This window comes from Accipiter gentilis, chromosome 9 (genome assembly GCF_929443795.1).
Source record: "Accipiter gentilis chromosome 9, bAccGen1.1, whole genome shotgun sequence".
Lineage (NCBI taxonomy): Eukaryota > Metazoa > Chordata > Aves > Accipitriformes > Accipitridae > Astur > Astur gentilis.
In genome coordinates this window covers 40,132,487-40,159,471 of record NC_064888.1, presented here as the reverse complement: position 1 = coordinate 40,159,471, position 26,985 = coordinate 40,132,487, and the positions used below count along the sequence as shown (strand labels likewise).

General features: G+C 52.1%; 1 protein-coding gene across 7 annotated transcripts in view; it reads left to right on the top strand.

The window, feature by feature from the left end:
- The window catches only part of FAM53B (family with sequence similarity 53 member B), a 51,768-nt gene extending 26,794 nt beyond the window's left edge, over positions 1 to 24,974 (top strand). For 4 of the 7 annotated variants that reach the window (XR_007507235.1, XR_007507234.1, XR_007507236.1 and 1 more), the window contains 5 exons: positions 3,042 to 3,766; positions 5,016 to 6,371; positions 6,481 to 7,571; positions 8,195 to 8,334; positions 21,624 to 21,694. Coding sequence is in view for 1 of the 7 variants with exons in the window: in XM_049809965.1 (XP_049665922.1) it covers positions 3,042 to 3,766; positions 21,624 to 21,953 (1,055 nt within the window). In the remaining 6 variants the exon portion in view is untranslated. Of the gene's footprint in view, positions 1 to 3,041; positions 3,767 to 5,015; positions 6,372 to 6,480; positions 7,572 to 8,194; positions 8,335 to 21,623 lie in introns of all 7 variants that reach the window. The other 3 variants (XR_007507233.1, XR_007507237.1, XM_049809965.1) reach the window with 3 other exon arrangements.
- The last annotated feature ends 2,011 nt before the right edge of the window (positions 24,975 to 26,985 follow it).

Below are 26,985 nucleotides of genomic sequence, written 5' to 3'. Positions count from 1 at the left end.
TCGCTGGACATGCTCATTAAGTGACTTGAAGTGTTTATTTTTGCAGTGTTAAGTTAAAATCCAAAAGTAAGATGCTATTTCATCCAAGGACAGTAACAGCCAAGAAGGACCTGTTTAACCAGGGGAAGAGCCCCTCGTGCCACGCTTACATCATGCTCTGGTTGTAAACGTTCTCCTATCGTTTTTCCAATAGGCAAAGGAGAGTTTTCCAGCGAAGCAGCTCACTTGTGAATCGAGGGGTTCTCATGGTGGGTTTTATCCTGGAACAAATTACTGCCTCCGGGTAAACCAGGCTGAGGTTTGTAATTTAAGAAAATTAATACATGCTTAACTGCAGCAGTATTAATGGCTCCACTGCAATTATCGTTATCAGCGTGCTCAGGATGTGAATCTTAGCCTTAAAAAATTGAACAGAAATCCAGCCGCTTTTCCTCGATAAGGCTTTCCTGAGTTCTTTAATTACACCCTCAGGCCTTAGACTACCCCATTTTCAATTTGTTTTGGGGTGAACAGTTTTCTGTTTGCACTGAAAAAAGCATTTTCTGGGTTATCCAGTAGTTTGGGACTGGTCGACGGTGCCTGGAAGTTTGGGGAGGGCAGGCTGTGCCAGGGTCTCCTCCCTGCCCTGCCAAAAAACCAGCTCTCACGGTGCAAGGGGAAAAGCAAATAACCCCAAGCTGGTGCTGGGGATAACGGTGCAATTACCGTTTTCTTTGCAAGGTTCGGAAGATTTATAGCTGTTTGTGCCGAAGCAGGGGTGAAAGAGGAAGGTGTCCCGTATCCTCCTCACCAAGGCCTTTTGTACGGCGTGACGTCTCCGGCCAGAGGATCGTGGCAGCTTGCCATGAAAAATCAGCTTCTATTTCTGTTTCTTTTGTCTGCTGACCTGACCCAAGAAATCTCTCTGCTGGCAGCATAATACAGGGGGAAAATAATAAAGATCTAAACATAGATGTAGTTGTTTAGCGCAGATTTCTCACTTTTCATTGTGTTTATTAAAGTGAGGACAGCAACAGTTAAAATGCCGTGCAGTTATCGAGGGCAGAGCCAGGCTCTTTGTGGCTGGAGCTGTTATGGCAGCAGCTGGATGCAGGGAGAAATGGGAAAACTGGCCAGGAGTGGTGTCAGGGGCCCCAAATCTGACCTGAAACCGAGCCTTGGTCGGAACAAGCGTTCTGCACTGTCGCCTCTTCCCTAGCAGGCTGGTACCTACAGCTGCGGGCTGGATACGGCTTTTAATTCATCCTTCAGTTGCCTGAGTGGAAAAACCCCAAAACCCCTCAAAAATATTGCACGATTTAGATACCATCATACGAAACTTGGCAGCGACGGTTAGCTAGCACGGTTTGCCTCTGTTTGCAGCAGCCGACGACAAAAACAGTCACCAGAGAAGGTCTGTTGGGTGATTACTTTTTTCCATTGCAGCAGCCGATGGGGTTGTCCTACCATGGTTTTCCTGTTGAGCGTCAACGGCAGAGAGCCCTGCGCAGCCTGCGCCGGGGAGCCAGACCTTGATGATACTTTGCTTTCTTCCTTGATTGTCAGCGGGACGGTGTGTGGGAATGAGATCATCACCCTTAATCCTCTCTTTCGACACGGTCATCAGTGGGATTTCTGAACACAGCTGTAGCCGGGTTTGCAGTCTGCCTACGCGGAGCTGCCCGTAGCCAGATAGGTTTCAGCCCACGGATTTTGGGGGTGCGGGTTTCTCGGAGCTTTACGCAGGCACCGCAAAACCCATCTGATCAAAGGACTATCTTTGTGCCGATCCCAAGACCGTGCAACAGGTCACCACTGCCTTTTGCCGTGCTCTCTTGGAAGACTGTTAACGCAAGCTAAATTTGCAGGAGGAACAAATTCCCGTCTAAACAAGCTGAATGAAAGAGAGAGGGAGAAAAAAAAGTGTTGGGTTTTTTTTTTTAAAGTGAACCTATTAAGTGATTTGTCCTTTAAATAAATGCTTCAGCGTTACGTTTGTTACAGAAATGCAAACGATTGGCTGCACTAGGTGCCAGCTGGGATTTTCAAGGCAACCCCAAAGAGATGCTAAGCCCAGGTTGCTGCACAAGAGTAGGGGGGTGTGGATACCTGATTCCCATAGCACTTTCCCCCTCTGTGTGGGTAACCGGGCAGGGGGGCACCTGGTCCAGAGCACCCAGGTGACCCCAGATTTGGGGGACGGAGGGGAGACGGATGATGAGCCTCACAAGAGGGACCTTGCAAAGAACTGCTGGAGGTTTATCGTGTATCTATTATAGCATCAGCCATCTTAGAGCTTATTATATGACTTTTGTTAGACACGGTATCTTTGGGTCGATTTGGGAGAGATGCTCGGACCATCAGTGGGGATAAGGTGGTTTCCTTGGAGCAAGGCTGTTTTAGCAGCGCCTGAGAGCAGGAGAGCCTGAGGGGTGTCGGGATGGCTTTTGCTTTCCTGTAGGCTCCGGTGACTCTTTTGGGATTTCTGTGCTACGACCGGCGGCTCGATGCCCGGGCAGCACTCCCCTTTCTGTTAGGACCATCCCAACTGCTATCCCATCTCCTTTCTGGTGTTTTGTCCCCCGAGGTCCGTCTTTCCCCAGCGGTGCTACAGCTCTGTGCTTTTCACCTCTGGTTTTTGTGAACCTCTCAGGCAGTTACTGATTGTGGAAGCTGGGACAAACAGCACGCATCTGAGACATGATTTAGCACAGAGATAAGGCAATGGCCATACTATTTTATATTGCTGAATTTCCCTTAGCTAGTGCGGTCTGGATATTCAAAGACATGTTTTTGTCTTCTTCTAGCAGTTTTGCTCCTGCTGCGATTATCGCTTTGTCTCTCTCTCCATCTACACTGCAGCAACCGTTCTGCTGGCAGTTTGGAAAACCATATTCCAAGAGTTAATTAATTTGTACTGGAAAACGTCCCATATGCTACTCTTTTTGTTTATGGACGTAGAAAGCGAATCACAGAATTAATTAACGCTAATGCCTGTGCGTGTGTGGTTTGTTGTTTTTTTGTTGTTTTTTTTTTTTTTTTTTTTCTCCTTTCTGAACCAGAAAATGACAGATGGAGAGATCTCAGCAGGAAATGTCCACTTCAGCTCGAGCAGCCGGGCACCAGCATCTGGGACTGCTTGTCGGACAAGGGCGAGGAGGGCTCGCGCTGGCCGAGGGAGACGGCCAGCACCTGCTCCGTCACCAACCTGATCAAAGACCTCAGCCTCAGCGACCCCCACGGCAACCCCTCGGCCCCCCCCAGCAAGCGCCAGTGCCGCTCGCTCTCGTTTTCGGATGAAATGTCCAGCTGCGGGACCTCGTGGAGACCCTTAGGCTCGAAGGTTTGGACCCCGGTCGAGAAACGGCGGTGTTACAGCGGCGGGAGCGTGCAACGCTACTCCAACGGCTTCGCCACCATGCAGAGGAGCTCGAGCTTCAGCCTGCCCTCGCGATCCAACCCCCTCTCCTGCGAGCATCCCGTCCTCGGCGGCCGGCTGGGATGCCAGCCGAGGAAATCGGCCACCGGCGGGCACGGAGGAGACCGGGTAGACATGCAGAGGTCCCTCTCCTGCTCCCACGACCGCTTCTCCTCCTCGGAATACTGCCCGCCCTCGGCAAGCAGCACGCCAGCCTCCACGCCGGAGCTGGGGCGACGGGCCGGCGGGCTCTCCCGAAGCCGTTCGCAACCCTGCGTCCTGAACGACAAAAAAGTCGGGGTCAAGCGACGGAGGCCGGAGGAGGTTCAGGAGCAACGGCCCTCGCTGGATCTCGCCAAGATGACCCAGGTAAGAGGCGGCGGTGCCGTCCCTGCGAGGGGCCTAGCAGCGAGGCGATGCTGTTCTCTTGCTTTGCTAAAATTCCTTTAGCGTCCTCCCGAGGCGGGTCTGCGGCAGACAGAATGAGGCGGGTGTTACGGGGAAGGGCGACCTTCTGTCCGAGCGGAAAACCCCTTCCCCTCCAAATGGATCTCTTTAATAAATTCCCGCAATTCTGTTCTGCGCTGGGTTTTGCACGCCGAGTCCACCGTGCCGTTGTTTCCTCCTGGCACGCGTTTCAAGCCGGAATACGTTAAACCCCACATTTTTGAGTTGAGGAGAGAGGAGCCCCGGGCCTGCCGTGGCGAGGTGAAGGCAGCACCCCGAGGCACCTAGCCCTGGCTCCGTCAGGAGCCGAATTCGTACCGCTACGGGCTTTACTTGCTCTTAGCCTCTGTAATTTTCCACTCTGGAGATGTTATCGTGTTTCATTTTCAGTTGCAAACACAGAGCACAACCTCCCTCTTCAATCTGCCGCGTAAAGCCAGATAACAGATCTGAAGTACGAATATGGGAGGATTTTGCTCCCAGGTCCTCTCCCTGCAAGACCAAGTGACCGGATTTTAGCGAGAACCGAAGCGAGAGGCTGCAGCAAAGGGCAGCGCGAGCAGCGTTTCCGTTTCGCGCTCATCAAATTTCTTTTTCTGCCGTTTTGTGATTTGCTGTTTCCCACCTCGATCATTCACAGTTGTAAAGTCAATGACGCCACCGGCCCTGCGTGGGATGGAGATGGCGGTGGGTCTATGAAGACCCCAGGGTGGGCTGTCACCTTCTGCCGGCCACAAAACTTCCCCCGTGCTTTCGGTTCGATGCAGCCGTCTGCTGTGCTTCATCCCAGAGGCAACCGTGTCGGGAGCATCTGCCCTGGGTTTTTTTTTTTGTACAGCCATGGCCGGCAAAGCCCGCCTGGTGCGAGGCATCTCCTTCTTACAGGAACGCAAGATTTTATGGCGTTTCATGCTTGGCAGTGCAGAGGGTGTTTGAAGGAGCGCAGTGGTGTTGGAGGAAGAGATTGGCTTTTCCTCCAGAGGAGGAGCTTTGAGGGTAAAAAGGGTGAGGGAATCACATATTTGGGTGATTGCAGGGGAAAAATGCGAGGCATTGCTCTCATCTTTTGATAAACCACACGAGCAACGTTTAATATGCTAAACTTATTTTATTAGCTAATAAACTGGACAGGCAGTAAAAACAACTTACGTGTGTTATTATATTTTACTAGCCGCAAGTTGGAATAGCACAATTGCCCCCTCCTAATTCTCTCTGTACAAGAGCCGCTGGTTGCTTCACCTCGACGTACGGCGCAGGATGTCCCGCAAGCCCATGTGGGAGTTTCCCAGCAAACCAAAGCCTGCAAAAGACCCAAATCGCCTCAAAACCAGTGGCGGGGAGGGCAAGGCTTCCCCTTCACCACCTTCCCACCCCTGCCTGGAGCCCGCAGACATGGAGCCCCATGAGCTGCCGCCGTGGGGAGGGGACGAAGCCAACTGTCCCCAAATTGCTGTCCCCAAATCAATGGCCACGTCCCCCTGGCTCGCTCAGAAAGCAGCTTCACGGCTTGTTCCCAGGCATCTCCTCGCTTTAAAACCAGCACGTTAAAACTGCCTTTGCCACCGCATGGTGACGACCACAGCTTTTCTCCAGGTTCCATTAATAACTCACTGGCGTGGGAGGAGGTCACGGACGGGCTGTGGACCAGGCTGAAAGCCCACGGTGCAGAGCGGCTGGGGAAAGAGGGAGAAGGATGCGGCCCCGAGCGCAAGCGCCGGGGCTGGGAAATGGGCTGCTCCTCTTTCTGCGTGCCCAGCAGAAAGAAATCCTTTCTCAGCCACATTTCCTCTTCCGATGGCGCTTTCTGGGGCTGTATTTGGAAACGCAGAGCGTAACCGGCATTTACACTTTGCGTGGGGGTTTGCGTACACACGCGGGCCTGTGTGCAAAGGTTGATGAGGATCCGAGCGAAGGGTGATGTTGGCATATCACGGGGTTTTGTTGCATCTGGGCAATTTGGCGTGGAAACATGATAGGAGCACGTGTGGCCGCGTGGGTGCACAGGTAACGAAATCCCATGCAATACCCGCTCACGCAGAGCTGCTTGTGCCCGTGCCAGCGAGCACCTTGGTTCGGTTGCCCACTGGGGTGTCTGCTTGCCACGACCAGTGGTTTGGTCTTGCAAGGCTGAACGTGCCCGTCGTATCCGGACAAGCTGCTCAGCACCTCAGGAGGAGGCGGAGGTGATCATTGAGACCTTTTGGGATGAGACCAAAATGTTGAACGAGTTGCAAAGCCTCGGTATGATGCACGTGTGCTCCAGCTGCATCTGCTGGAGTGCTCACGGCTGAACAAAGGGAAGAGATCAAAGGGACGGGACTATTTTTATTCGCCTGGCTATTCTGAGAGCCTGCATGATGGTTACCGTCTCCAAGCGGTGCTTGCACCGTGGTAAGAGGAGCATTTTGGAAGCTCTGGGAGGGCAGAGCAGAAGTCATCTGCTCCTCTTTGCTCATCGCTTCGTGCTGGGCCAGCTCGCAGGGGTACCAAAGGAGAGCACGGAGGAGCAGGGAGCGATCTTCCCAAGGTAACAGCCGTGGCAGGCTCTGAGGCTTTGAACCCTCATTAAAAGAATTAATGAGTTTATCTTTGCAAATGCCAATGAAGCCTTTTTTCCCCTTTTTTTTTTTCCGAAGGCTCCTTGCGGTTTTCTGCTCTTTAATTGCCAGCCTTTGCAAACAAAGGTCACGGAGGTGGTGTGGCTGGTAGGGCAGACCCCCAAATGGATCCTGCTGGCAGGGATGCCGCCCCGGCACAGCACCAAGCGGATGGGGCGTCATGTCCAGCTGATTTTGCTGCTGGTGCTCCGCTCTGCAGACTTTGGGGAATAAAAGGCTTGCACCGGGGCCTGGAAAGCCTCTTTCTGTAGCTCTTCATCCAACCTTGGGAGCCCACGGATGGTCCTTCCTGGCTCCCTTGGTGCCCATCGGTGGTTTAGCACCAGCTGTAGCTCATCTCAAGCCCTTCCAGGTCTCTGGCGAGGTTTGCGTCAGGCTTCACAGGCACGGCATGGCTGCGCGCTTGGCTCGGTCCCTTCTCCAAGGAGCTGAACTGCAGGCTGGGATCGCATCCCGCGCCTCTCAACCCATCTCTTGGGGCTGGCCTTGGCCCCAGAGAAACACAGAGTCTAAACAAAAGCAACCCTGGCAGCCAAGTTCCCACATTGGTTCCTGCGTTGGACGGCTTCTCCATCCCATGTCCTTGTGGCAGGGACCCTGCGGGGGACGGGGGTGTCCCCAAGCACGGGTGGAGGATGCGGCTAAACGATCTAACAAATCTCAGCATCTGGCTGTTGGACTTCTTGTGTTGGACTCGTGTATTAGGGGCTAGTACATGGGTAAAGAAGGACCGACAGAAACCCACCTAAGACCCAGCTTCAGGAGGATGAAGGCCCACCGAGACTTGGCAGGTTGCCCCGTTTGGGCATCCTTGGGGAGCCCAAAAGCCTTGGATCCTGCCTGGAAACTGCTCCGGACCACCTGCCTTCAGCAGCCTCGGGGTGTCATCTCTTCCCCCCCCAAATCCCGAACCATTTGCAAGCCATTCTTAAATCCCGCTTGCTTAATCTGAAGTGAGCTTCCAAATTTTCAGCTGTCAGTGGAAACGTGGAAGAGAAGCAGTAAATGGAAACGGGCTGAGAAGCGAGGACAGCACGAACAAATGCTTGCAGTAACAAACTAGCCAGGATGCTACAAGCGGCAGCGTGTCACCGGAGCAGACGTGTTTGGTAATCGGATTTTTGGGAGAAGGGCTGCGCGGTGGGAGCTGTTCGGCAGGAGAGAGGTGCAACCCTCCTGTCCGTGCACCGCCTCCGGGCAGGTGCCTGCAGGTACTTTTCGTGCTGATGTAGAAGGCTCACGTGGTGGATAGGGAAGGAGGAGAGTGTCCGGGCTCTGGTTTCCATCTTTTGGGAGGAAAAGGTCTGATGGGTGGCACAGAGCGGCGGCGATGGGTGAGGAGCCATACATGGTGTGGTCTTCGTCTCCTTCCTCGGTGCATCCCGGCCCCGTGCGGGACAGGAGACACGACGAGGAGGCAGCGGGACCTTGAGGCTTGAAGCGGAGCTCACAGCTGGGCTGGATTGGTGTTTTCCAGCAGCTCTGTCCTTCAGCTGCTCCCTTGAGACTCCGGTGAGGCTCTTGGAGGGCATGGATGGATACTTTCACCCTGAGATGTGAGACACACACGTTTCCCTTGCAGTAGATGTGCCCAAAATTGCTGGCTTACAGCTACAGAGTTAACTAAGTTAATTATCCCAGCGGGCCCAACTGAGCGCTTCAGCAGTTAGGCTAAACCTATTCAACAAGCTTTGCAAATCAGATGGCAAATCTGACCAAAATATTCCACCAGGTGGGATTTTTGGGGTGGCCGTGAACTGCTGGCTCTGCCCGCACAGTGCTGAAGGCCGGCAGCGGCACCGACCTTCCTCGCCTTCTGAGGATGCTGTGGGGCAAAGCCAACTTCTCCATCGCATCAGACCAAGGCGGAAGGTTTGTTGGCTGGGAAGCAAAGGGCTGGGTTGGGGAGATCCCAGGGGGTCAGCAGGAGCTTCCCTTTCCCTCTGGTGGATGCTGAGCCCAGGCATACATTTATAATTTGGATAGCCGTGGCTTTGGCAAGGGTAGGTGACCCAAGGATGATAAAAATCTAATCACTTGTACGTCCAAAAGCAGCTCGCTCCATGTTCCTGGAAAACCTTCAGCTTGAGGAATAGTTGTGTTTTCTCTGGCTACTGTCCTCCACATCCAAAAAATCCTCCAAAGCGAGAAAGCAATGCTTGAGCACCCTGCGTTACTCAGCCACCCTCGAGCATGAGTTCAGAGAAAAAATAGTTGTCGGGATGGTTCATCCTCTGCAAGAACCGATACCATACAGAAAGGCTCCCGAAGCCCCGTGCTGCGAGGCTTTCCCACGGGGAAGGGGTTGCCTGGGTGCAGCATCTCCCCCAGTGCCGATGAGCACCCTGTCTCCCATCCATCCCCTCCTCGCCCACTGGTCCAGGCTGGGTGGCCGGGACCGGTGCCCAACGCCCGGCGGTTGCCAGCACAACCAACGCCACCATCCCCAAGGAACTCTTCCACTGGGATCCAGCCCGAGGCACGTCCCGTGGAGCATCCCCAGGTTCCAGGGAGAAAACCCAGCCAGGATCGGGTACCCGTGGCAGCGGGTGCATCCCCAAGGCAGGGGTACGCTGCTGGTTTTGGGGCAGCAGGGCTGTAGCAGAGTGGGAAGAAAGCAGAGCCGGGAACCGTGCAAAGGCCAGGGATTTCGTAGCTATTCAGTTATGAAAAGCAGCGCTGGCAGGCTGCTCTCTGCGTGGGAGGACTGGCACAGAAGGACGAGCAGGATTAGGCAAGTTACGGTGAGCATTCTTGCCTTTGGTGGGGCGGGTTTGCGGGGCGTGGGGCATGGTCAGAGCCCTCCCCGGGATGGGAACGCCGTGAAAACCAACTAATTCACTGTGGGCAGTAGGAGACGGGGGATAAGCATGCTCAAGAAAACCCTGCAGGTTTGGGTATTCCTCCAGGCTGCTTTTAATGCCTCTCTAGGAACGAGACTGGAAAGTTTGGTGATTTCAGATGAAGAGCTGAAATAACGGCAAGGTGTCTGCGTGGGCGCACGTGTCCTCTAGTCTGGCTTTATATGGGTTAGAAATGGCTTGTGTACAATGGTCTTCATGATTCCGTGCAAAAGAAAGCCAAAGTGTTGAGACTGGGCTTTCCAGTAGACCTCAAAGCGTTCACTTTACAGATGGGGAAACTGAGGCACGGGACATGCCTTGAGTCCCTGGACACTAACAGAAGAGCTAGGAACCCAGCCTGGGGTGCTGGGTGCTGGATCAGCATCTGGTTCTGGCAGCGGATCGGTTAATTTTTTGCTTGTGCTGGTAGCCGCATGCGTTTATAGGCCTGAAACCCAGTACCATAATCCAAATAAAAATAATTTGACCTGAAAGAAATGTTTTCTTCATACCAGGAGGGATATTTAGGCCAGGCAGGAGGGGAGGGAGCCGCTCCTGGAAGCAATTACATGGCCACATAACTGGGCTAATTAAGAAAGAGACCTAAATGTTAAAGTTCTGCTGGGAGGGAAAATACTTGGGAAAACATTGCCTTTAATTTCTCAAAATGCTGGGTTTGTCTCTTTTCTCTGCAATTCCCATAGCTCAGAGAGGGGAGGTGAGCCCGTATCGCTCCCTTTCTTATTTACTCATACGGCACCAAACCAGAGAGGCTTCAACTTCGGGCAGAAACCAAACCATGAACACAGTTGTCGTTGAAATAGCAGCAATTTTTAAAAGCCGCAGCACACCACGAAAATCCTTCTGCTCTTTTTAAATGCACGCCAACGCTCCGCTTTGTGCCTCTTTGCCTTCTAACCTGGTGGGTTGTACTCAAAGGAGCGGGTGACGATGATGTGGTATTTAATTATCCCCGGTGTCCGGAGGCAGGTGAGATGCGAAGAAGCTGGTTTCTATTCTTTGCCCCAAGCAAGGAGGGTTTCGGTACCGGGGGAGCAGCCTGGCATCTCTGCCCACCCTTGTGCCCCTTAAAATGAGGACATCAACCATCCTCTCATTTCGGTGCAGGGCTTGGGCTTGCTTTCCAACTTCAGCTTTTATTCCCCCTTTCCATGTGAAGCACAAGCCCAAGGAGGACAACATCCAACCTCCGAAATCCCAGCAGTTGTTCTGGGGATTAATTAATTAATCTCGTGGCAATGCAGTCTCCTTCCTAGGTGCAGCGCTGTCGGTCTCGCAGCTCTGGGGACCGTGTCGATACCAGCAGGATGTGATCAGAAATGGTCGGATCAGATTTTTCCATGAATTGGGAGGTTTCTCAAAGAGCTGGTTTTCTTTTTCTGATGTGGGTGCGCCTAAAAAATATGGGAGATGAGCAATGTTGCAAGGGTGTTGGGAGGTGGCTTGGACCCTGGCTGTCCTCCCAGCTGGGCCGATTTCGGCAGGAATGGGCGGTTTCACCCTTTGCAAGGCACTAGGAGAAGCTGGCTGGGCGTCTTAGGTGAGAAAAAGGGATTTTCTAAAAAAAAAAACCAGCCTGGCAGAGGTGGTGTGTGGTGGAGAGACGTTGCCTGGTTTTCCTCTCCCGTGGTCTGGTGCAATTCTTCTCCAAAGGGCACATGGCTGCGTGGTGACCTGGGGACTTGCCATCTCCCACCTCCGCCGCTTTCCGACGTCTCTGCGTCAACATTTCCTGCAGGATTTGGGGTGTTGTGTGCCGAAACACCTCACGGCAGTACGAACGCTGGGTTCGGTGGCTTGTCTGAGTCATCTATGGGAAGGCGAGCCATGGGCCAACCCTGAGGTTGGCGTGTGCTGGCTGAGCAGATTGCTTTCCTTCACACAGGCTCTGGGGAGCTGCAAGGGAGACGTAACACGTCTGTCACACCGACGGCGGCCGCCCCGAACGAGAATTTGAAATCATCCTTGGGAATGGCAAAACGAGCCCTCGCTATCTCTTGCCCGTTCTGTTTCCTGCCTTGTAAAATTTTGATACGGTTGTTACTGAGAGATTTTAATTTGTGTGAACACATTTCCAAACACAGCTATCCTTTTTATAGAGTTTTTTTTTAAAGTGAGTCATTTATATATATATAAAAAAATTTTTATATATATATCTATCTGTTCAACCCCAGCCATGTTCCCTGCAGCATGCAACCTGAAAATGCAGGATCATCTTCTAGTGTTTGGAAACACAACTTGCCGCATAGAGAAAGGCACAAACTTCTTTGTGGCGTGTAAGCCATAGCACCGCTGGCAATAATTGTCAGACGTGATGGGAGATACTGGTTCCTGCCAGTTGTAAGTGCCCCGCTAGCATCTGTGCGCTGGTAATAAATGAAGACTTGGGGGTGGCACCTGTGCCCCATTTCTGATGGCTCCACAAGGTTTTGGCTTCTCTGTGAGCCTTCAAAGCATTTGCAGTTTGAGGAGCTGCATCTAGCGTAACAAATATTGTACCACTGATGTCTTCTCCTCCTGAGTTTTCTGTAACATCCATCTGCTTTGCTGGGAGAGTTGTACCTGTGATCACTGAGGAGTCCCAGACAGCTGGCAAACTACTTCTCCTCCTCCGTGAAGCTCCTTAGTAGAACCACAGAATCGTTTAGGTTGGAAAAGACCTTTAAGATCATCGAGTCCAACTGTTAATGTAACACTGCCCAGTCCGCCACTAAACCACGTCCCTAACCACCACATCTACACTTCTTATATAGTGCGGCATATAGCGTGTGGGACAGAGAGTGGTTGTTATAGAACAAATAAGGCAATTAAAATACAATATGCCCTTGCATCTCCCTGGGGTTGTGGAGAGCTTCCCGTGGTTATGAATTGACCATAAATAGCTATCTATCTGTCCTGTGGGTGGGCTGTGAGGGATGGTTGAGAGGGTTGTGGCAGCAGTGGACGGCAGCTTGGAAGGTGGTGAGGGTGAAGCAGTGGGCGCGCTCGATAAGGAAGAGTTACAGAAAAGACTTTGTGCCTGAAAGACGCCTGTTACGGGAAGAGTGCTGAGATGTTGGAGCCGGGCACAACGGGAGTATTCATGTTGCTCGCTGGCTGCCGTAAGACAGACAGTGCCTTTCATGGGGTGACTTCACTGTCCTCCGAAGAGCACGTGCCTTTGCAGGATGGAGTCATCTGCACCAGGAATCACAAGAGCATCCTCCTGAAACGTGGAGGCGAGGCTCTTGCATTTTTCCGGATTACAGTCAGCTTCAGCCTGGGCTGGAGATCCAGAGGAGTGGGGTGTGTAATGCTCCTGATGGTTGGGAGCCAGGCTGTGCCTTGCCTGGTTGTCCCCTCCAAAGTAAGGGATAATGGCAGTTTACATGAGGATCCGTGCACGAAGGAGCCCGTACGCTCCCAAAGCTGAAGTAGACAGCTCACCAGCTTGGAAATGGTTCAGGCTGGTCTTGACTCTGAGTAGGGAGAAGTTTTAAACCGCAGGATGGGAGAAGTGACTTCTCCAATCACCCAGCTCTTTCCTCAAGGGGTAAAATTCTCCAAATTTCCACGAGAAGATTTTCTGTTTAAATTTTGGCAGCTTTCAGACTTGCTGGTGGGGGCAGGAGGGGCGGCACTGAGCTCGGTCACCGTCAGCACCCACTCGAGCCGGTGGCAAACATTGCCAAAAGGTAGTGACAGGCGAAAAACTGGAGGTTTTAAATTCCAGACATATCCCAGGAAATAGTTTGCTATTGATGTAACTTCTGAGACAGATTCCAGCTTCCAAGCCCCAGTGTTTTTTAAATAAACACGAATGAGAGCCTGCAAAGGTCAATTTGTGGCTTGGTGGGAAAAAGCCTTCGGTTCAGGATCAAAAGAAAATGACTCGGTTCGGAGGGTATAGAGGACCTCAAAGGCCAGCTGGTTTTAACTTTGGTCAGACTGTTACATATGCTGCCATTGTTATTCATTGCCCCGGTATTTTTTTTTTATTTAAAAACACAAGTAGTTGAAAAAAATTCAAGTCAGTTTTGGAAATTAGGTTCATAATGATGTTTACTTCTGGCTTGAACTGTTAATGGGGTTTTTTTCCTCCCTGTTCCTTTGACAAACAATTCTCCGTATTCATTGGAAGTATAGCAGACCTCATCTTGGCTGGTGTCCCCAAGGCAGGGCAGAGCAAGTGGCACTTGTTGAGGTTGCCCACTGGTGCAAGCCCATCGTGCTGACGTCCTCCTACCTACGACGCCAGGGAGGATGCTCGTACGCTGCGAGGAACTTCACCCCTGAAGTATTTCCATTGGTTTCAGAGATGTTTTGTATCAGTTTTTCCCTTTGCTTTGCTAAATATAAAAGCTTTTGTTGGGTATCGTAGACTGGCCTCGTCTAAGAGTTTTATCAGGTCCAAGTGCATGTACTTTTAACGTATAGAGGGCAATATGTTAAGAGGAATGGATTATTCTGAAGTTATGGCATTGGACTGGATCTCATACGTGTCAGCTCGGTTCCTGCCTCCCCTGCAAATGTCCTTCAAGCAGAGTTTCCCTGCCTTAGTTTCCCAAATGAAAACTGAAGGCAGTGCATTTTTTCACCTATCCCTCTCCATAAGCTCCTGAGGCTGAGCTGGCTCGGGTGGGATGTAATTTGGGTGCTCACCACAGCAATATAACCTTGCTCTTAGGTACCGGCTCATATCGCTGCCAGAAGTAGCACACCAAAAAAGATCCATCTCCCTATAAAAGGCTGATTTGTCGGTGCAGCTCTGGAGTGACCATTTCAGGCAAGGTACTTTTGTATAGTCAGAGGACGCTTGTAGGAGGTGATTTATTGTAGCAGGCTCTATTTTAGTTCCCCGACAGAGCTTTTAATAGCAATAACGTATAATGCAGTGACATCCATTGTTTTGATTTTACAGTCGAAATGGTCCCATCTGCCCCAGTTATAAATTTGTGACTCACCAAACACAATGGGCTGAAAATAAATTCAGCCGTGGAAGCAGAAACCGGCCGTGCCCAGGGACGTGGGCTTTTCTGCCATGTAATCACTTTTCCAGCACGGGCCGGGACTTGTGTACGTGGATGGGCTCCTCCGGCGGCATCTCTTGCCCGGGCGAGGGGGGTCCGAATGCCGAAGGGTCCCGTGGTACCCAGGGACCGTGCCCTGCCATCCCCTGCTCCCAGCTCCATCCCCTGCTCCCGGCTCCATCCCCCCATGGGATCCGGGGATGTGGAGTTGGGTGTTGCACCCTTGTTCACGCTCACAGGGGAGGACAGGGCTGGAAACACAAACAAAGCGTGGCAGTGTCTGTCCCAACCGCACACAAAATCTGATTGTGTCCCCAGTCACGCATCTGATCCACCGCGTGCTGTTTAACCCTCTGGTCCCTGGGCTCGTACGCTGTTTTAATTTCTGTAAGGGCTTGCTTTAGAATTTAGGGGATGAAGTGAGACCACAATAGTATAATAGAAGTATTATTTCTGTACTGAAAACGATGCAAATAATATGAAGATGGAATAGGGCTGAGATTCTCAAATAATGTGGTTTAAAAAAAAAATAAAATATTCCATATTAGTGATGTTTCATCCTAACTTGGGACAAGTTGAAATACCGACATCTCTGAATTTCCCCAAAGATGAGCCCCTCCATACCCTGAAGTTTTGCCAGCTCTGGGGACGAGCCAGGTTCAGGCTCACCATTGCTCATACCAGAACGACTCCACTTAAATCCGTGGCATTGCAATAGCATCTTCGGGAGAGCAGCCCGGCCCCGATGCCACCGTCTCCTCTAGGCTGTCAGCAGCGCCGAGCGTGCTGAGGTGCCCTGAGATGCTCCAGGGATGCTCCGTCGCAACTTCTCGGGATGCAGAGGAGAAGCCGGGGAGGGTGCTGGTGCAAGAGTGCTGGGCAACCTGGAAATAAAGAAATAAATACACAGTAATTGCACGTGAGGTTGCCTAATGACCTGTCTGAGCGGACGGATTTCTCCAGCTCATAGCGAAGGGTTCAGTGTCTGTCAGGGAAAATATTTGTTCTTGGCAGGAAATGAGGATTTCCTCCAATTATCGTCGGGAATGGGAACGGGCCAGGAGGCTGCGCTGGGATCGAGTCCCCGTGTGCGGGATGCTGCGCACGGGTGGGACGGTTGAGTCCCAGGAGCATCGCTGCTCTGATCCCGTGCTGAGCTGTGCTTCTCGTGATTTCTGGGATTCGTCTCTCCAGCATCTCCCTGGGGCTCTGGAGCACCAGAGGGATTCCCGTCGGTCGGTCGTGTAACAGCTTTTTCTTTTGCATTTGTGGAGGAAAGTCACTAACATCCTCACTGTCGTTGGGGCAGATACAGAACTCCAAAGACAAGAGCAAAACTGTGAGTAAAACCAAATTAACTCTACAGGCTCCAAAGGCAGTGTTAATACTAATGACTTAAAGCCTCTTTCTTGCATTTTTTTGGTTTGTTTGTTTAGTACTGTGGTGTGAAGCAACTTGGTAGGATAATAGATATTTCTGAGCCTGCTCATGAAAGCTGTTTTTCACACCAAACAGAATAATAGCAAAATTATCTGCTAAAGCTGTAGGCTTTCAATGCACCGTTTAAGCACTGGTGCCTGTTATTGCAAAATTAAGGTTGGGGATATGTAAATATTATTCCTTATTAGTGGATGAGAAGGGAAGAGCCGGGAAGGCAGACCCTGAAAACAAGGGCAGCATCGTGGTACCCGCCGGGAGCAGCGCGGGGAGCCGTCCCCTCCGTACGGGGGATGCTGCTGCGGGCACGCTCTGCTGCACGTCAGCCTGACGAAGGGTGCCTGAAAATTACTCAATGCCTCCATAGACAAAATGAAAAAAAAAAAAATAATAATAATAATAGCGGATGAGTTTGAGCTCCCTGACATGGCAACACTGCATACAACCCAGCTCCGGCTCTGCACCAGGCACACGAGCCCTGTTTGCATCTCATATACCCCATAACTGCCTCCTGTGTTTTCCTTCCTCAGGTATTTCAGTCATTTCTTTCCCGACACTTCATTCATCGCTCAGAGGCTCTTTCTGCGGGAGGACAGGGTCGGTGTAAGACCCGTGGCCTCCCCCCGCCCCCCCGCCCCCGATGGCAATGTTGATCTTGGAAGCCGGTGCTGCTGAGCCACATGCTGCTCGGGGCGAGACAGCCGCGTCTCCCGTTTTTTGGGGAGACCAAACAGCAGCGAGCGAGGTGAGACCCGTCTGGGGTATCCGCCGAGCCGGGAACGCGCGTGGCCGGCGCTGCAGCCCGTGCCGGTTGGCAAAGCTCCCGAGATGCTCCTCATGGTTATAAAGAGGCGAGGTTGGTTTTTCTAGCCTCAGGACCGAGCAGCTCCCTCCCCATCACTCTTCCTCCCCTTCCCACTCACCGGGAGGTCAGCTTCGGGGAACGCCAGCCTGGGGATGGAGTCGGGAGAAGATTGTGGGTGCCTTAAAAGCAGTGGAGAGTATTGAACCTGAGTGATGTGTGTGTGTGCCTGGCCCGAATAACAGCAGCTGCTATAAAGAAGTGCTGCAGAGCTTTAAAACCAAAGGAAACCCATTTTCCAGTCTCGAGCATCTTGGCAGCACGGATGAGCGCTTTGCATGACACCAATGCCAGGCAGGACTTTGCCGTAGATGCAAACAACGAGAGTGGCAGATAATGACCGGGGTCGAAGGTGTTTTATAGGAAATGTTTGCCTCGGAAAGTGATTTAAACCCGAGGCGGGCAGAGAAACCACCAGCGGAGGTGACTTTTTGCTGACCGGTGCTGGACGGGGAGGGCTGGCAGAGGTACATCGTCCCCGCACGGAGCAGCGCTGCTCGCCGCCCGCTTCCCCCTTTCCTTCTGGCACCGGGTTATTTTCAGCTTTATGAAGCAACTGTAGCCCAGTGTGCTAACGGGAGGTGATGACAGCTTGGTAGGTAGGGCCGGCGGTGCTGACAGCTTGTAGCGTTACACCTTCCCCAGGAAAATTGCGGCAATCACCTGGCAGGGTGGGAAAAAAAAAAAAAAAAAAATGTTTGCGCAAAAGCCGTGATCACGGCGGGGATCACGGTCCTGCTAATATTTATTCTAGCAGATCCACCGTGTTTGCAGGGACGTGTTTCGGGGAAAAGCTCACAGCTGGGTGTTTTACGAGGGGAAGAGTTACACGAAGAAATGTTGCCGCGGGATTTCTCCAACTTGCTTGCTGGTGGGGCTGCTAGCTCCAGCCCTTGTCCCCCACGGGGACACATGCTCAAGGGGAGCAAAAACCTGCGGAAAAGGGTGGATGTGGGAGGTGAGTCAGCTCTTGCAGCCTTCCTGGCTTTTAGCCTTGGTCCCCACACGGTGCAGAGCATCACGAGAGCCCTGCAGGAAGGAGATATAGCCCGAGCTTGGTCACCACCACGCAAGAAGGGCTTTGCTCTGGAGGTCGGCTGGCAGCCCTGCAGCTCGTTCCAAGTGGCCAAGGGTTTCTTATTTGTATATTTAGATGATTTTTTAGGTGCTCGCTTTAGCAACGTCTCATTTTCTTCCTCTCCCTGGGGGATTGCCCAGCATGCTGGATTGCTGCAGCTTCGGGGAGAGTTGGGGGAAGAAAAACCAGCACTTCAAATGGTCAGAAATGGGTTATTGTGGTTGTGAGTAAAGGTGTTTCGGGTGGAAGGTACATTACAGATGCTGGCTGGGTGAGGTCAGGATGGCCAGAAGCATCTCCCAAAAGCCACCAGATCTGGGAGGGTGTCTAGATTCCGGTGGTTTCCTTGAGACCAACAGCGTCTGAGATGCGTGACACCCCTTTCGGTCTGGAGCTGAAGGACAAGGGTGTGCAGAAGCTCGGAGGGGGGGGGGGCCCAGGGCTGCCTGGCCATGGGGAACAAGCGCCGCATTGTGCCACCAAAACTGCTCTTTGGCCGATATCAATAGAGGACTTGACTAGCCAGTTTTGCCAGCTCAGCACTTCAGCACGCGCTAAATTCACCCAATAAATAAAAAATGAGTAAAAAAACTCCCGACGGGCTGAGAACAGATGCTACATTGACGGTGGTGGCTGATCCACCGCCGCTCCGCGGCCAGCGCAGGCGATGCTGGCTCGGTTATCACCATCTCGGGACGACCCATTCCCAAAAAGTTCATCCCCGCACCGCTGACTCTGGCTGCGCAGCGGCCGTTCCCCCTGCCGGGAAGGTGAGGTGTGGGATTTTGCGGAAGCCGGTGAAAGCTTTTTCCGAGTCGAGCGCTGGGAAACCTGCATCAGGGGGAGTAATTCTGCTCGGCACCCGCATGTGGCCTTCCTTCGCGAGCAACTGGAAGCAACAGGACTGTCGGAAGGGTTTTTCCATTCTCTTGCAGGGAAGGTAAAAATATTGCCTGGAATGACTCAACGCTGTCTGTGGAAAATGTTGGGTTGCAGCACGGGTGGATTTGAGCAGGGAAAATGAGGCTATTGGCTTGATTATCTTGCCAAAGTCCAATAAAATGCAAAATTTTCCTGAAAGTCAAGTGCGTTCATGGCTCTTTCTCAGAGATGTGTTCAAGCTCGGAAACACTTTTTGTTTGGATGGGAAGAGTGTGCTGTGGACTGGTTTAGTCGCTCTCTGGGTTGCATCCTCCTTCATTCATCATTACAGGCATCGCCCGTCTCCTTCTTTGAAGCGCTGTAGAGCATCTTCCATCCTTGCAGGATGCTCTAGCCCACCCGCAGCAGCCTGGCATGCCCGCGCCTGGGAAGCACCGGAGCCAGAAGATGAGCTCAATTAGCAGAAGGAGAAAAATTAACGTTCTCAGAAGTGCCAGAGTTTTGTTTGTAGAAGGGATTTGCACTTCTGAGAGGGCTGTTGACTTTCAGGAGACTTGGGCTTTCAAGTGCCTAAATCACTGTTGGAAATATGCTTGCAAATTTTTTTAAGTACTTAGAAAATATTTCTCCTATGTCCTCAGGCCTTCTTCAAGCACAGTGGTAATTACAAGTTGTCCATTAACCACAATGTGCAGATCTCTGCTTGAAGCTGTTACGCATTCAGCACCTAGAAGGCAGACCACATGGAGAGGCACGGCTTGTGTTTAAAAAATACGAGAAGGATGACGTGGGCGCTGGGTGCAGTTGCATTTTTAAAGGACAAATGCCTGTTTTTTCATGTGGGCTTGGGGCTTGTGGGTTTTTGGAAGGTTTCAGAGACCGAAGGCCATGTTGAAATGTAGTCCCCCCCCCAGGTTGGGCAACTCCTCCTTGGGCAGCAGGAATTTCTCCTTTGAGATACAGCAGCCACTGCATCATCTCCTGCAACGACTCGTTTGACCGTGGTGCATCATTTAGCGCCCAAAGCCTCTCAGCAACGTGTGGCCAGTGGGTACGAATTCAGCACAAATACCTTTGATTTCTTAGGAAATGATTGGCCTGTGAAGTAGGTAGAGCTTTGACCTGCATCCCTCGGGGGCTATGTAAAGGGGTGATATTTGCTTCATTTACAGCCTGGGGTAAGTTATTTTGGCGGAGTTACTCCCAGCTTCCCTGGATTTAAAAGAAAAAAACCCTCAAACAAATATGCATAAATTCCCCAGGAACATCAGTGGGGATGTTTGGAGCAAGGCTGTATCTTCAGGCGGCGTGTTTGGTCCTGAATTGCGCCGCAGCTCACACAGGCAGCAGCCCTGACGCTCTCCTGGTTATTCCGGCTTTATTCTGGTCCAGGCTCTTGGAGAGACGGCGTGATGGAAACAGCACCAGGGTTTGCCTTCCCCCGGATAAACACGTGCAAGAGACCCAAAGAGCTCTCCTACACCCTCCTGCTATCCCCAGGCAACCCAACATCCACGTTAGTTTAACGACATTTGTCTAACCTGTATTAATGGGTTCTGGTGATGAGGTTTTACAGCTTTCAGAAATCTTTTAGCAGTGCTCCAGGATCTTTATTGTTGGAAACAATACACCCTCCTACACACCCCTGCTTGCTGTCTCCTGCCTAAACACCACTTTTTTCCTAAACTGTTCCTCGGAGGTCGCCTTGTCCGGACTGACCAACTTCTTGCTGCTCTGGACTCCCAAAGAGCTGCCGGCATGTGCAGATTTAACCCTACCAGACAGCTTGTTCAAGAAAATACTGACTGATGCCAGGCACCGGTGAAGCGTCTGGGGAATCCCACCCGATCCATTTTTCCACCAAGACACGAGCTATCCATAACTTATCCTGGCGTGTAGTTTTTCTCCTACAAACAAACGTAAGGAGGAGGGGAGCGCTGATGCTGGTGTGCTCATACCTCTTTATTGACGTGGTTTCTGAGGATTTGGGGGCCGTAGATCAGGTGAGCAACTTCAGCTAATGAAGGGACCGCCTTCCCCCCGGGTATTTATTGGATTCAGATTCGGGGCGATCGAGCGGGACGTGGCCGGGCCAGGTGTCTGTGAAGCGAGCGCACCATCGCACGCTCGCTTGCGTGCTGGCTCTTGCGAGAAGCTTGCACAAGCTGCTGAGCTACCCCACGGTCTTCTCCTGCTCAAAGCACACGCTCTGTTATTTCCATTGACCATGTTATTTCCATCGGCATTCGCTAATGAGGATTTAGTTTGCTTTTTTTAAAAAACAACCTGGGTAAAAGGCATGCCCCGTCAGGTAAGCACACTTGCCGTCAGGTGGCACCTCCGAGAGGTTGCGCGTGTTCTGCTGCAGAGGGTTTTGAACGCCCGTGAGCAACTGTTGGAGTTTGAAACCATTTTGAAGACGTGACAGCACATAAACTATATCAAGTTTCTGGCCAAGGCAACCAGCCACGGAGCCTCTTCGTTAGAGAGAGGAGGGACAGAGAAGTGACCTTGCGTGGTCTTTAATAAGGGAGGATGGCCATGAGCCATCGCAGCGGCGGGTTTAGCGGAACACGAGCTCCAGCTGCTTAAAGAAGGGGCTGAAGTTTCTCTTAGCTAGTTGGATAAATGGAGTTGTTGGAAACATTGATTTACTTTTGGCGAAGAGCTCTGTCCTGCCTTACGCGTGCGACTGGGAGACGCGTGGGGTAGAGGCGGTGGTGGGACCGATCCAGACCGGGATGGGGGATTGATGCCGCCACCGGTTGCAGGGGCAGGATTGGTGCAGGACCTGCCATGGATGGGGGCGTTGGGATGATTTGCTCCCGGGGACCTGGCGGCTGCGAGCTGAGCTTTTCTACCGAACCGCTTGCTGTCTGCCGGGATGGCGGGTGGGGGCTCGCAGGTTCGGGGGTCGGCGGGACTCTCGGCTCATCCGACGTAACTTCTAGCCCAGCGCAGCCTCAGGATTCCCTCCGGTCCCCGTCCCCACGCCTGTCTCAGCTGCCTCTTTCCCCTTGCCTTTGCAGAACCGCCAGACTTTCGACAGCCTTACCTGCCTTAGCGCCGCGGCCGAGGATGGCTCCCAGAGGCTCCCCGGTCCCCAGCCATGGACCGCGGCCCCCCACTCCCCGGAGGTGATGCCGGGCAGGACCCCCGCCTGCACCCCGGTCCCGGAGCCGCCGCGTTCGCGGGCTGACGAGCGCCGGGCCAGCCGGGACGACCTCTCCTGCGAGGAGGAGGAGGAGGGCGGCGGGAAGGAGGAAGAAGGGGTGGCGTGGCGGAGCGGTGGGACGGGCGCCGAGAGCCTCTTCCAGCTGGATGGCGAGATAGATATCGAGCAGATAGAAAACAACTGAGGAGGGAGCGGGGTCCGCTCGCCCCGGGGTCGGGGGGCTGCCGGCGGAGCCGTGGAGGGCTCCCCGCTGCCGGCGGCCGGGTTTGCGGGGTCCTGCCACCGCTCTCCTCCTGCCAGCCAGCTGGAGGAGACGAAGCAGCTTTGCCAAAATTTCATCAGGTATTTAGAGCAATTTTGTGTGCGTGCGTGTGTAAATCTTGAAATTCTTTGTAACTACTGTAGTCAGAGATCAGCTAGTCGGAGGAAACTGCCTGCCCGACTGGGGAAACCAGGCACAGGGATCGCCAAAAACTGGCGTTTAGCGAGTAAACGGCTTTTGCCAACGTAGGGTTGGAGCTGATGGGGCTGGCCACGCTCCCCCGGGTCCCACCTGCACTTGTTCGGAAAGGGATGCACAAGGAGAAACCACCACCCACGGGACTGGAAAAAGTGGGGGAAAACCAGAATATTGAGATTTGCAAACCGAGCACTGGCTGGTGGCTGCAGGGGCGGCTGCGGCTCCTCTTCTGCCGCATCCCGCGCAGCCCCGGCACCCCCCACGTCCCTGGCAGTGCCGTGAGAGGGAAATCACAAAAGTGAAGTGTTTTGCTTAAATTTAATAACGGTAAGAGCTGGATTTTTACTTCCTTTTTTTTTTTTTTTTCCTTTTCTTTAATTTTCCTTTTCCTAATAAGGAATTAAAGGGACCCCTGGCTCACACAGCTCCAATGCCGGTGGCATCCGCAGCAGCGCTTGGCGGGCGCTGCCCGAGGATGCTCAAATGCCTTTCTTCCCTCTTTTTTTTTTCCTTCCCAGTCCCCTCTCTCAAACCCATCGGGGAAAAAGCCCCGATCAGGCTCAGTGCCACCCTCGCTTGGGTTCCCAACACCCAGTTTTGAGCAGAACTGGGCTGTTTACCCGCTTACCAGCAGCTGTGCCCGCTTTGCTACCCGAGGCACGGCTGCCACCCTCTTTTTTTTGGCTCTGTCTTACTGTGAAGGGGCTGTGCGCCCGAGGCACGCCGCGGGGTTACTTGACAAAAAGTCAGCTGGCAAAAGGCTGAAAATCCAGGTAGCAGCACTGAAAGCTTTTTCCTCTTCCTGTGCCTTTTTTAAGCACAGATAAAGTGGTGACCATTACGTTTGTACGATATGAATTCTCTTTGGTAAAAATAAGCTGTCCACTTGCTAACAGGTTTAGAAGGACATATTTTTTTTTCCACCCGTTTTTTTGTTTTGGTTCGTTTGTTTGTTTAAAGCTCTAGGAAAGCTGTACGAGTGGCTTCCAGCATCTTCTGCAGGTTCCCTCAAGCTCAGGGTTTACTTCCTGAGCTCTGCAAAAGCGAGAAAGGAGAAAAAAAAAGTCCTTGATACCAACAGCAATTGAAGGCATGATATTTTTAGCGGGGTTTGGCACCCCTGTTGGCAAAGCTTTAGGAGTCGATAACTCAGAAGGGGCTGAGAGCCACTGGTACAGGTTTGATTCATCATTTCTGGTTATGTTAGTGCACTTTTTTTTCTGCGGTGGTTCGGGACGCGTGTGGCGTCTCCCATCACAGCGGAACCCATCAGCCATTATATATAGCTTTATCCCTGTCCTGGCACCGCAGAGGCTTTGCTCGCCGCAGTGCCCACGTCCTCTCCCTCCAGGCCGGGTTCACGGCAGGCAGGGCCAGCCCCAAATATTTAGGGAAGGGATAACGGGGATGTCTTTTCATTCTGGGGAACTCTCCCGTTCTTTTGAAGCGTCGCTCGATGCATCGTTTAAAAGAAAATACAACCTGGCTTCATTCTTAGCCCTCCTGTAGCGGAAGGCGCTGCCTGTCGCGGACTTTTGGGGAGGGTCCGGCCACGCCAGCGTTGCCCCAAGCTGCTGTCCCCCCCCTCCGGTCCGTGTCCCCGCAGCGGCACAGCCACAGCACGGTTTTCGGCTTTGAGTCTTCCCGAACCTCAATCCCCCCCCATCACTGACGCGTTCCCCATTGGCCACGGGCACCTCCTCAGCTGCCGACTCTCCACTGACCGAAAAAAAGGGCAAATTCACCCAAATCCATGTCCGGCTGCTGCCGCAGAGCTCCGGGTGGGCTCTCGCATGCGCATCACCGGGGCTGTAATTCCGAAGGGCTTCTGTTTTCTTTCCAAGGGCTGCTACCGGTGCCATGCTAACCCCTCCCCGGTAGGAAGGTGACCAGTGGACCACTACCCAGCTGTACTCGACGTAGCCGTAGCATTCAGTTTACATACAGCACAACCCGTTTGCCTTACTAAAGACGCTTCTCCAATGAGTCGTGGCCTTATACTGGGCACGTTAGCGTAGGCACAGACTACAGTTAGCGACGGTTTTGAGGCCACGGTGGTGTTCTGTTGGGTATTTTGTTGTTGGGTTTGTATGATTTCATGTACTTATTCTCAGTTTAAGAAAGCCTTACTCTTTAAATTTTTTTTTTCTCTCTCTCTGTAGAGGTAAAACATTTGTGGATTTATATATATATAAATATATATATAAATAAAGTAATTAAAAATATTAAATATAATATAGTATGTGCCTCAGATTCAGGGGACATCCTGTTGATTGTAAAGTCAGAAGTGGCGTTGCTCCCCGGCATCAGGAGATCCGTACCCTACGCCCGCAGCGGGAGAGCAGGGCATCCCCCCGGGGGTCCCGCTCTTGGTTTGTAAAGGATTTCACCTATTACAGACGCTTTGGTAACCCCCCCGGCAAATTCCTGCCGGCTGTCAGAATGTGATATTAAAGTAATATGCAGACAAGGGATGCTATTCCTTGCTAGGTAGCTAAAACAGGCTTATTATCGTGAAGAGACTCGGTTGCTTGTCCAAGGCGTGACCCAGTCTGGCCAGCAGCCGTTTCAGGATGACAGCAAGCTGTGTCAGCAGCAATAAGGGTTCATCAACCTGAAAAAACCCAGAATTTTAATAGGAAAAGTCTTAGCACGTGCACGGGGAGTTTGCTGTGTGTTTGCAGATGCAGCTCGTTGAGCCTGTTCTATGAAAGATTACATTAAAAAAAAAAAAACAGACAAAAAGAAGTATTTGTAAAATAGATTGTAATTTTTCCACGTTATAGCATAGCCTATTTGGCCAATAAAGTTGTGTTTCAAGTGCATTGTTTAAAAGCTCCTGGCTGAACAGGCTAACAGACTTACGTAGGATGTTATAGGATTGTAGCAGTGCTTTATGGGTTTGATGTTCAAGAAATCAAAAGAAGAGGATGGCCAAAAAAAAAAAAAAACCAACAAAAAACCACCACAAAAAAGAATTTAAAAAAAAAAAAAAAAGCCTTCTGAAGCTATGACCTGTAGTAGCCAAGTCTCGCTGGTAATTGCACAAGCGCAGCGGGACGCGCGTGTCCCCGCGGAGGGGCTGCCCTCTCCCCGGGTGGGCGAGGAGGCTGCCCACTCGTACCCCCTCCACGACTTGATTGCACTAGAGCAGCTCAGTCTCAGGAAATTGCTTGTTACTTTTACTGTGTAAATAAAGCTTCCTGGTTCAATAATCCCCGGCCGGCGTCTCGCCTCTCTGTCCTGTCCCCGCGGCCGGGCGCTGCTGCGGGGGTCGAAGGCGTTGGGGACACCCCGTGCCCCTCGGGGATGTAAGGAACAGTTGGGTTGTGGGACCGGTTGGGAGTTTGATGGGACAGAACTGGGTGCGGGAGCCCCCACATCCCTCTCCTTTCTTGGAAGGGGTCTGGCTGCATCTTCTTGGCATCTCCATGGGTGCTGGGCAAGTGGAGGGGGGGGGCCCAAAAATGGGTGTGGGTTGGGAAAGCCCCTGGCTGGGACCCTCCATTGGGGTGTTCGTGTTAGAAACAGTAAGGGTGTCTCAGCCTTCGGTTGTGCCTGGAAAATGGGCATTTTGTGATGTTCACGTGCAGGAAGACGTGATGCATCCCCCCCCCACCCCCAAGGCGGGGGGACGTCTCCCATGGCCCCCCCAGCCTGACGCTGGCTGTTATTTAGCTGTAACGCAGCCGAAGAGGTAACGGCGAAATGCAAATCAACATTTAAGTGCCAAGTAACACCTTATGCTTCGTGTTTAAGGACAGACATAATGCCCCACCCCTTAAAATAAAATCTAAACTCGAGCAAGGCAGGAGCCCGCAGCAGGGCAAGGGCACACAGCGGGTGTTAAAATAAATTCTTGGCGAAACAGGGCGATACCTCCCTACAGCCTTTGTAAACCAGAAAGGAAAACGGCTGCGTTTCCTTGAGCGAGCAAACAGTTTAAAAAGTTTCATGACAGATGGCAGGATGTTTATCTGCCTAAACTTAATCAGATTGAAGTGATAGGCTTAGTATACTAGAACAAAAAGGAAGAATTATAGGATAAAAAAATTCTCTGTGAGCCGTCGCAGCCCTGACGTTCGACCAGGGTTTGCGGCATCCTTCGCATGTGCACGGATGCACACAGTGCTGTACACTTTGGCTGAACGCTACCCAGAGGATAAAAAAGATACAAAAACAGACCAAAAAATTGCACTAAGGTCATTTTCCCAGATGTGGTTTATTTTATTATAATTTAATTTCTAGTCCACTTTCCCCTGCTGTCCCCAAGGGGTGCCGTGCAGCTCAGCGGCCAGCTGGTAATTCTGAAAAACAAGGATTTCCAATACTCGCAGGCTGCTCCAGGACACAGAGCATCATTTTGGTGTCCTTCAGTGACCGGGGTCATCCTCAGCTGTTGGAACTGCTGGAAATGTAGCTGGAATTACCGTTCACCTCCCGCTTGCAAATGCAGAAAGCAGCAGCTGAATGCAGACAGTGGCCAGAGCACACTGCCTGAGCATATGTGTATATAAATATATATCACACATAGATAATTGCATACCTTCCCACGGTCCCATGGGAAGTCTGAAGCAGGTTAAAGCCCAAACAGTCTTGTTCCACTCCAGTCTAAAGCACAAAGTCTTGCCCAAAACCCAAGGGGCTGCAGAGCTGCTGACGTGCTGGTTAAAAGGGGACTTTTGCCTATAAAAGGGTGACCCTTGCAAATGCTGGCAAGCATCAGTGAAGTGGGGCAGAGGATGTGATGGAGCAA